Genomic DNA, 10540 nt, shown 5'->3' with positions numbered 1-10540 from the left:
CCCTCCACCCCCCACCCTGCACCAGCCTCCACAGCTGCACAGGAATGTGGTCCAACAAGTTACCCGCTCCCCCTCTTCCCTGCCGCCCGCCACCATCGCTACCACCACCTCACCAGTGCTGCCGCCATCGCAACCGAAGCCCCTCTTCTCCCAAATAAAAAAGACAGAGAAGGCAAGAAACTATAGAGGGGGGGAAACTCTGCAGACGGAGCACAAAGAGAGGATTCATGCTCGGTCACATACACTCCTAGAGAAAAAAGAGGGGGACCCATTTAAGTGTGGTGCAGCTGCACTAATTTACTGGGTGAAAATGGGAAAAAAAGAAGTGACAAAAGGTCAGATAGTAGAATCATTTTTTATTCATCCCCATGGATGGCGTGTCACTGCATCATCAACACTTACGAAGTCTGCATGATGCATAAATCAAGTGATGGACCCAAACACCTGCAGCCCTCAGTGGGATTAAATCCACCAGTTTGTTTCAAGCGTAATTTCAAAATATAAGTAAGATATTGAGCCACTCAACAGGTCTCTTAACGTATCTCATAATCTGTTAGCTGTCTCATAGCCTGTCTGCTGAAGTCCCAATAGAACCCTTGTTTTACACACTTTTTTCATTCCATGTGTGACTACTTCAGATGCCATTATGTTACAGAGCTGAATGCTCTTAACACCTGAAAGAAATGTTGTCTCCCTTTTTTAAGGATATCTTTAAGTATAATTTAGGTCTCAGCTGGAGGACAAGTTCTTGATCAACAGGGTTAATGTCTGATTCAAAATATATGAGTCACATGAGGTTCAGTTTTATTGAAAGTCTATAGTTTCAGAGCTGGAATTCCCCTGGGAAAAGCACTGACCTAAACTCATTTTTTTTTTTCAAACCCTGAGAGGAAATGGCATTTATGAATTAAGTGCAGTGTTTTACACAAACCAAGAAAATGCAAAGGGAAGCCGAAGCATGAGAAAAGCCCCTGTATATACTTTACATTTTTTTAATCTAATAGGGACATTTGGTGATGAAATCTGAGGCTATGAAAGAAGAAAACGTGCTTCTACTCCAATCCTCACCATTCCTGACATATAATTTCAGATCCTTTTGTCGAGTTTGTCATCATTCGGAACAAATGACGGCATTCATTTCAGGCCAAAATGTCCCTATTGACATGGGAATGAATACTTTCCACCAATTATACATCAGTTTAATGCAGAATGTGACCCAGCATGTGAATATTTGACCGCTGTGCATGCTCCTCTTATCTGCATCCCTCTCACACTCTCTCTCTCTCTCACACACTATCTGCATCTTTCTGTTTTTCCTTCTCTTGCCTTTTCTCTCCATCCATCGTCAGATTTCAGGAATTTCCCCTGGGGGTTGTTCAAGTATTAAGGCCAAAGCAAAAAGGGCGTTCTCTTTTTCTTTCCTCTTCTGCTTTCTTTGTCCTTCCGCCATCTGAACACCTCATTTTCTATCTGAAAGCATCTACAATATAAAATATTCTTCAGTAAACCTTGAATTTGTCCCTTAAGACAACTCAATTTCATTTCAATCACACATGAAAAACGGCCGCCCATGACTAAGTGTGCACCTGAAGGCTGACTCTTTGACCTCCCTGCTGATCATGAGACCTTGTCCTCCCATCTTCTCCCCTCTCTCCCCCAGGAGCCGCAGGAAACTGGCTTCTTGTGACCCAGTGGTCTGTGCAGCCATGGCGAGGCCCATTACAGCAGTCACATGGCAGGTTAACACAGGAACTGATGCGACCATGTGAGCTCTATTTTCTAACAAGCTAAAGCTGCCCAAGGGCCCATGATAGTTTCACACAGGGCATACAAAATGTCTGAAAATGCACAGCGAGTTTAGATTCCAAACAAAATGCAAGATTACTGTCCTTTTATTGTTAGGCTAAATATGAAATGAATTAGCCGAAAGAATCAAACAGGTAATATGTCTTTGATTAGATTTGGGTGACAGGTGGATTATACATAAATTGTTTGATTTCCTATTAAACAAGTTGGTTACATTATCTTAAACATGAGCTTGAAATTAGATGATAGCTTTTGAACTCTGAGATATTGATCACTAAAATGTGCAACCTGTCAATGACCTTAAAAATCTTTGAAGTTTACAATTCTAGAAAAAGATTCTTTAAAACTTCTAAAGCACATTTAGAGAACATGAATATGAGCAAAAACACCAGTTTGATTGTCTAAGTCTGATATTAAAGCATATGATTTTATATGATGCCAGAGGAAGAAATTTAGCCTTGAGGTTATTAGTGGTAAATAAATGAATGAGTTGATTATGTCCTTATATTAATTATATATATATATATATATATATATATATATATATATATATATATATATATATATATATATTACTACCGGCATTGTGGGTTCAACTGTAGGAGTTTGATATCCACTTTTTCATTTAAACTTGTAATTTTTCTCAAATAATCAAATTGTTTTCACTGAACATCTACAATACAAACAGGCAGAAAATGTATTTAAAACTATAAAGGATGGAAATATAAAGTCATTTGGAACGAAAATATTGTTAAGACAAAAAGGCCTATCTAAAATGTTCAGACACAACTCACTAAACAAACATTAGGCCTATTTTCCAGGCTGAAGAGCAAAAGACCCGCAGGCAAACAAGGAGGAAGTGACAGTAATATCACATAACCACATACAGTTTTATCAAAATTAACATCTTCAAAGATTAATCGAGATTTTCTTAGAGCAACTTAAGTATAACGTGAGGACTTCACAAGTGTTTAGCAAGTTTCTGAGGCCTCATGAGACAAATTGATTAAAGAATGGAGCGTAAACGCACCACTGAAAAGTCCACCTCTTTCTTTGCATTTCATTCGTTAAAAGAAGAAATACAGACTAATTTAATGTGTACAAAAAACATGGTATTTTAAAGATAATGGATAGGCCTAAAGGACTTCATCAAATATCGGACAATAGCCTATTTTAAAAGCCACTTTATTTTCAACTGTTTGTTCGATTATTACACATTTTAATAATGTATGCAAGCTACATTAATAATATATAGGCCTATACACGCCTATATATTTTTTGCGTTTCGGGGCATGGCAGTCAGTTTGAGTAAACAAACGCTTTTAAGAAGTTCGTTTGATTATTTTGTCTCAGTTCCAAACATTTGATCATTTTTTTTAACACACATAGGCCTAATCATAAAAAAAGAAAATTTGGCCTGAATACGTATTGTATTGTCCTTCAAATTATTAACAGAGGTTGCATATAATTGTTTTCATCTCCGTATATTTTTCAGTAGCCTAACAAAAGTTACTTCTGTAGGATTCTAAATTTCTAAATCTCCTTTTCCAAACATTTTCTTTAAGTTACAACATCGCCAACAAATTGTAATTGTAAAATACAAAGCAGAAACCTTACAGCAACAACACTGTAACCACCACGAGAAATAAATAATTGTTTAGTCAACAGGGAGGCGATAAGAAATAATGACGTCGCAGAATTGTTGATGTCATTACGAAGTCACTACATTGTCATAGTTTATAGCAATAAAGACACCTAACGCCTTATGTTATTAAGAAGACGCGGAATGGGGCCTTTATCGTATCTTATGTAGCCTAATAGGGCTATTTTTAACTCAGTATCCAATTGATAAAATGCAATATTTAATGGAATGTTTTAATTATTACATTTTCCGCAATAGCCTAAACTCATCTTGCTCCGTCAACCAGACTTCCCGGGGGGCCATCCAGCTGCACCAACTAAACTCTAACTAACTAACTCTAACTAAGCTTCCTCCAGCCCTCTGATCTGTAGCTACAAACCACTGAACAAGCCGCAGAACGACACGCATTACCTACACTCTTTCCTGCAAAACAATCCTCCTCATATCAACCGGTACAGACAAAATCACTCACTTCACGAGCCTCGGAGGCCTCACGCAGGATCCCTGTGGTGCTGGTTCGTCGGTGGGGTGCAGCATGGAGGTGTCCCCCCACCTCCCCCCCCCCTTCCCACCTCCATCACCAACCCATCACCCCTTCATCCCCCAAACACAAGCCTCCTACCATCAGCACCTCCGAGGCCCAGATCCAGGTGCTCTAGAGAGTATTTAGGGACAGAAAAGTGTCGGAGCGGCAGAAACAGAGAGATCCATGTGTCCCGTCTGCTGCTGAGTATTTTCTATGTGTGCGCGACTGGTGTCTATGCTCGGACATAAAGGGGGAAAGACGCACACATCGCTCTCTGTTATCAATTTTTTCCATGTTTGCAGCACAAAACTGCTTTTTGTTCCCCATTTTTCATTTACGAGGGTTAATGGATAGAGCATTGGGCGTTTGATCACATGGCTACAATTCACCTGAGATGAAGACAAAGAGAGCAAAGAGAGAGGAGAGAGAGAGAGGGAGAAAACCGAGTTTCAGGCTCAACATGAGAGGCAACGGACACACAGGAGTTATTGTTGCATTCATTTTCAGTGAGCGTGTGTGTGTTTGTGTGTGTGTGTGTGTGTGTGTGTGTGTGTGTGTGTGTCCGGGTGCGCATCAGATGCTCGATTTTTTTCCTTCCCATTAGGCCATGCTTTAACGGCACAAATCATGGCCTACAAACATGTACAAAGCAACGTTTTCACTGCTGCAGTCTTTACCACAAAAACATGACGAAAGAAGAAAAAGTCTAGATGGATTTATCATTTAGGCCGAATTCATTTAAGAAATTTGTTTAAAAAAATATTCATTCGTCATTCGGAAGCAGCCACTTTACTGTTGCGTTGCTTTAAAAAAGAAAATAAATCTCCAACCGTCTGCAGCCTTCATCTCTTTCAGCAGTTTTTATTATTGATCAGTTAATTCTAGTTCTATTTGAATTAAATAATTCCACATCCGTCTGCATTTCAGATGTAGCCTAATAACAACCAGAAAGATAAAGTTGATAAGTTCTTCAAAGTTAAAGTGTGATTTCTAAAGCACTTCTTCAGCAAACGTATGCCATTTAAGCATCACATTGTTTTGCCATTTGACTTAATAGAAACAATGAAGTCTTGCCACAACACTACCTGTCCCACAATTATTTTGTATCTGTGTGACATCATCATTGTGGGCGTGGTTGAAAGTCCAACAGAGACTGGTTGTGTTGAGGACTCTATGAAACATAAGCTTTTAAGTTAATTATAAGGTAGCTAGCTATAATACACATTATATATGAATACTCATGTTGTGTCTGATCACATTTTAAAATTAAAATGACACGTCATCTTTGCTTTTCCTGGATATCGTACTTTGAGCACTGTCCAGTGAACAGTTTCAAGGTAAAGGTGGACGCCTTTCTAAGAATGATAGCCTACATAATCACATTATAATTCAATAGTGTACAGCAGGGCTCACGATGTTAAAGCTGTAATGTAGAGTTTGGTCGTTCACATGTGATCAAGGATGTCAAAATGTTAAATCATTTTCAGAATAAATGATTTGCACAATTTCACATGAACATAACTTGACATAACCGGTTGGTTAGTGCCACATTTGCCAAAAAGTGGCCCACTTTTGTTGTAGCTAATCATCATACACTTTCTAACTTAAAAGTTGCATTGAGGATTTAATTCATCTTGCTGACAGGCCAGAGTGTGTAACTGTGTAGTGAGAATGTAGGCTACTTTACGTTCATTTTTTAAAGCTCATAATGCTTTAAAAGATAATTTTGTGGTCAGATAGACAACTAGATTAGTTGTAATTTCATGACATTATTGATCACCAACCCAAATATAGCCTTTCCTACCTGATTAATTATTATTTATTTATAAGGCTACAAAACAAGATCTATTAGTTTACTTAACTTAACGCATCTCTCTGATAAGTTTTACAAGATTACATTTTTTATTATAAAGCTTTTAACTCAAAATTGCAATCTTTATTCCCAGTATCAAACTGAATCCGGTTAAATCGGAGCTGAACTTTTTTTTGAGGAACGTGACCACACGAGGCAATAACTCTCCTCATGATTGTTTATTTGTTTGATATAACATGTCAACACGTCCAACAAGGCTGGCCTTCTCCTGCCTCTAAATGGGCGCACTGTAGAGTCATTTAAGCCACTCCGATGTAAAAATCTCACCTCTTCTCTGTTGGAAATGTTGCAGTGATGGACAGACGGGCATTAACAGTGTGTTGCTCCCGTCCAATCATAGATCAGCGGGATAATTAAGGGACCAATCAGAGTGCGGCGAGGTGCTGGGGGGCGGGGCTGGCGGTGTGCTGGAATGCTGCCTCTCTGGGAATGTTTTCCACTTTCAATCACTTTTTTTTTTCTCCCAGTCCTCCTCACAAGGCGCTCTTTAAGCTCCGGTGTTGCCACACAGAGCAGCCATTCATCGGCTCTACAGTCAGCCACACACACTCCCATGTTGAACCACTGGACATCTAAATTGGTAAGTTATGTAATTTTTTTTAACAATTTTTTTGTGATAAAAGGAAATATATTTCATATCAGTGCCATGTTTGTGCCAGTTGTATTTTTTTATTGGAAGAGGTTTAGCGTTAATTAGGCTTTGATTAAAAAAAAAAATTCTGTATGGCTGCGGATTTTTCGTCCAAATAGGATTATCATTATTAGGCCATTATTATTGGCTCCGCTAACTCTCTTTACTTGTTTAGTTTGAAGTACAACTAAAATTAGGCCTAGGCCAAAACATTATCACCATTTGTGGATTAATGAGTGAATTACTTAACTGTTTCTATTATACTTCATATGGTTTATAGGTGTAGGCTAACCGCTTTTGCTGAAACGGATTTCCAGCCGACTAAGGAAAGGATTTGGACACCTTTACGCAGCAGTATGGCTTTGCCCGAGAAAAGTCAGCAATAACTGGGATCTTCGTAGACATCAGACATCTTATTCAATTTAACGAATCAATTACAGTGAATCGTTTGAACTCTCTAAAACAAATTCTGCATTCGCGGGTTGTATTGCCATTAGTTGAAAGTAAAAAAAAAAAAATAAAAAAAAAAAATGTCCGGAGAGGAGCACAGCCTGTCCGAGGCGGAACTGAGTCCCGGAGGGTCAGACGATGGTCACTCACTGTCACCGACTCAACCCGGAGCGCCACCGCGCCAGGACTCACCTCTGACCGGGCCGCCGCAGCAGCTGACCTCGCTCTGTGTCGCGGATGGCAGCGAGGAGGATGGAGGCGATACAGCCAAATCGGAGATGGAGGACGATCGCTTTCCGATCGGCATCAGGGAGGCGGTCAGTCAGGTGCTGGACGGATATGACTGGACACTTGTGCCTATGCCGGTGCGCGTTAACAACGGAAACAAAGCTAAGCCCCACGTCAAGAGGCCCATGAACGCTTTCATGGTGTGGGCGCAAGCGGCGAGGAGGAAACTGGCCGACCAGTACCCTCACCTGCACAACGCGGAGCTCAGCAAGACCCTGGGCAAACTGTGGAGGTTTGTATGGGGTGATTGTTCCAGAAAAGAACAGCGTGGCCATACAGTGGCACATTTCCTGTGTCGCCTGTGCGTAAAGGATAAGTGGATGCGTAGATGTTAAACTTGAATGTAAAACGTGGGCAAATTATAAGATCAAGCTGGTGATTGTAAAGAAAGAAAACACCGAAATCAACTTGGTGTTTTTGTTGTTGTTTCCCTTTAATTTAATGTAGCCTATACTATACTATGTATAATGTGTAGCCTACTAAATACTATCATATCTGGCGAGTTTTACCCTCCTTATCCTCTGCGCAAGGGATTGAATTCGTTTTATTATTTTCAGACATATTCTAAGTAAATACTTTCACATTAATTCAGAAGGTCTGTAAGACTAAAATTACTCCTTGTTTCTCTCCCCCCAGGCTGCTGAACGAGAGCGACAAGAGGCCATTCATCGAGGAGGCGGAGAGGCTGAGAAAACAGCACAAGAAGGACTACCCGGAGTACAAGTACCAGCCCCGAAGACGCAAAAACGGTAAACTAGCTACTGCTAGTGAGTCTGACAGCCAGGGGGAAGGGGAGGCCAGCCACTCCCAGTCACACTACAAGACCCTTCATCTGGAGCACAATGGCGGGGCTGGTTCTCCCCTGGGTGACCTGCACCACCACCACCATCACCACCACCATCCGGCTGGTAGGAGTCTAGACGCAATAATCATAATTTATATTTTGACATTTCAAGATATCTTTAGTTAAAAAAGGGGAATATAAAAAAACCCCAATGTGATCTAAATAAAAAAGTAACACTTCAGTTCATTTGACCATGTTGTCCCTTCTTGTCTTTCCTCTAGGTCAGGGTCACAGCCCACCCACGCCCCCCACCACCCCAAAGACAGAGCTCCAGTCTGGGAAACTGTCAGATGCCAAGAGGGAAGGGGGAGCAGGAGCGTCCGGAGGATCAGGGGTGTCCAGGGGAGCCCTTGGGGTGGGAGCTGAAGGAGCATCCGGTGGTCCGTCATCATCGAGTGCTAAACCCCACATCGACTTTGGCACCATGGACATCGGCGAGATCAGCCACGAGGTGATGTCCAACATTGAGCCGTTTGACGTAAATGAGTTCGACCAATACCTTCCTCCAAACGGCCACCCGCAGAGTGGAACCGGGGCCCCTGCAGCTGGATCTTCTGCCTCGTCATACGCCTACGCCCTGGCTGCTGCCAGCGGGCACTCCGCGTGGCTCTCCAAACAGCAGCAGCAGCCTCAAGCCTCTCCGTCTTCCTCCGACCCCTCCAAGGCCCAGATCAAGAGTGAGTCTGTGGCTGGGAGCCACTACGCAGAGGCCTCATCCTCTCCCTCGTCAGGCACCCATGTCACTTACACCCCGCTCAGCCTCCCTCATTATGGCTCCGCTTTCCCCTCGCTGGCCTCTAGGGCTCAGTTTGAGTACGCAGAGCACCAGGCCCCCGGGGCGTACTATGCCCACTCCAGCCAGGCCCCGGGGCTGTACTCAGCCTTCTCCTACATGGGCCCTACACAGAGGCCTCTGTACACTACCATAGGAGACCCCTCCAGCGTGGCCCCCTCTCACAGCCCCACGCACTGGGAGCAGCCTGTTTACACCACACTCACAAGACCTTGAGACCTTGAGGGAGACCAGCTGAGCAGAGGGAATATATGGGAAGTGTGTGAGTGGATCTGTGTGTCTGTGGGTGTGCAAGTATGTAAGCGTGTGATTGTGTATGTGTGTGTGTGTATGTGTGTGTGTGTGTGCGCCCGTGCCATATTGATGTTATATTAGAGGTTTTTACTTTTTTAGCCAATATAATGCAAGATGCATCCAAGGGGCCTTACACAGTTAAAAACAGCCACAAACTCGCACAATATAAAGTGTGAAAAATGAATGGGTCAACTGCCAATCAAAAATTAAATAAACCTTAACAAATGTGTGCCATCATAAATTTATAAGTTGGGATGTACAGCAAGTTTGTATACAAGAGGTAGACGAGTGAGACACTGAGAGTGAACAGATGTTGCATTGATGAGTGACTCTGATTTGACCTAGACACGATGGGTTCAGACTGACATAATCAGATTTTATTAACCAAACTAAAGCAGATGTTTTTTTTGATGTTATTGTGTTATTTTATATGAGTAGTAAGTTTATTGTCATTGTTGATATCCTCGGGTGTAACTTTATTGTGACTGATTTGATATTACACTAATAGCCTACATCTGCACCACTGCTTTGGGAAAAGCATGTTTTGTTTCAATAAGATGTTCCCTGGGGTTGTTTTTTTTCGTGGCCAGAAAAGGAAAGTTGCAACCTTTTTTTCTTTGTAGATAGCACACTCTGTATTTCTGTTCTGTAATTACATTGACTTCACTGAACTGAAGAATTAAGCATTTAAGGGGAAAATAGGAGAAAGAGAGGGAAAGAGAGCTCTTAAAGATGTATTTCAGCCTAACACTTAGTCTTGGACACATACCTCAACTCTATTCATTTTGTGCCAATAGCAAAGGAGAAATACGACACTGGATACCTTATCAAATAATGCCGAAAAATGTAGAGCAGTAAACCTCTGTGTCTTCTTCCTTTTTGCTTTTTAAGTGCCTATGTTGCTGATTTGCATCTGATTTTTCCAATAACGGAGTTAAAATCTATAAGTACAAAGTCTCAACCAAATCTCTTTAGATAATTGGCCAGCTTTGGGTCCTACTTAAGGATTAGAATCACATGTACGCCCGCTCTGCACTGCCTGTAGGCCAAAAGCATGTTTTCGTCTCTACAGGTTTTTTTTCCTACATTGTGCTCAAATAGCCCTCTTCCTCTTCAGCAATGTGAATAATGGTCATTACCACAGGCTTCACCTTTATTATGTGATGCATATGTTATCATTTTATACTGACCCTCTTACCATGTAGTTATTATTTTTATGTAAGTAATAATGCATTGTGTGTCACACCTTTGCTTCTTCCATTTTGTATAATTCTGGATAGTTTTGTAAAGTGTTTGCTATATTCACTTAAGTATTTTGCTTCCATACAAGAAAAGCAATGTTGAAATTTTATTGTTGTCATCTATTAAATGAATTTATTTATAAAAAAAAAAA

General features: G+C 41.3%; 1 protein-coding gene across 1 annotated transcript; it reads left to right on the top strand.

Annotated features, from left to right (window-relative positions):
• Positions 1 to 6325: 6325 nt before the first annotated feature.
• On the top strand, positions 6326 to 10540 carry LOC114570967 (transcription factor Sox-10). Its single transcript, XM_028601655.1, has 4 exons — positions 6326 to 6427; positions 6759 to 7448; positions 7853 to 8124; positions 8282 to 10540. The coding sequence occupies exons 2-4, from the start codon at positions 7009 to 7011 to the stop codon at positions 9067 to 9069; spliced, it is 1500 nt and encodes a 499-aa protein (XP_028457456.1). The 5' UTR covers positions 6326 to 6427; positions 6759 to 7008; the 3' UTR covers positions 9070 to 10540.

This window comes from Perca flavescens, chromosome 2 (genome assembly GCF_004354835.1).
Source record: "Perca flavescens isolate YP-PL-M2 chromosome 2, PFLA_1.0, whole genome shotgun sequence".
Taxonomy (NCBI): domain Eukaryota; kingdom Metazoa; phylum Chordata; class Actinopteri; order Perciformes; family Percidae; genus Perca; species Perca flavescens.
Note: the sequence above shows the minus strand (reverse complement) of the source record. Positions and strands in the feature narration are given on the sequence as shown.

Bases quoted from the DNA above. Each gene is read 5' to 3' on its own strand.
- LOC114570967 (XM_028601655.1), top strand. From the start codon at position 7,009: ATGTCCGGAGAGGAGCACAGCCTGTCCGAGGCGGAACTGAGTCCCGGA. The intron at 7,449-7,852 runs GTTTGTATGGGG...CTCTCCCCCCAG, and splicing joins ACCCTGGGCAAACTGTGGAG to GCTGCTGAACGAGAGCGACA. The intron at 8,125-8,281 runs GTAGGAGTCTAG...TCTTTCCTCTAG, and splicing joins TCACCACCACCATCCGGCTG to GTCAGGGTCACAGCCCACCC.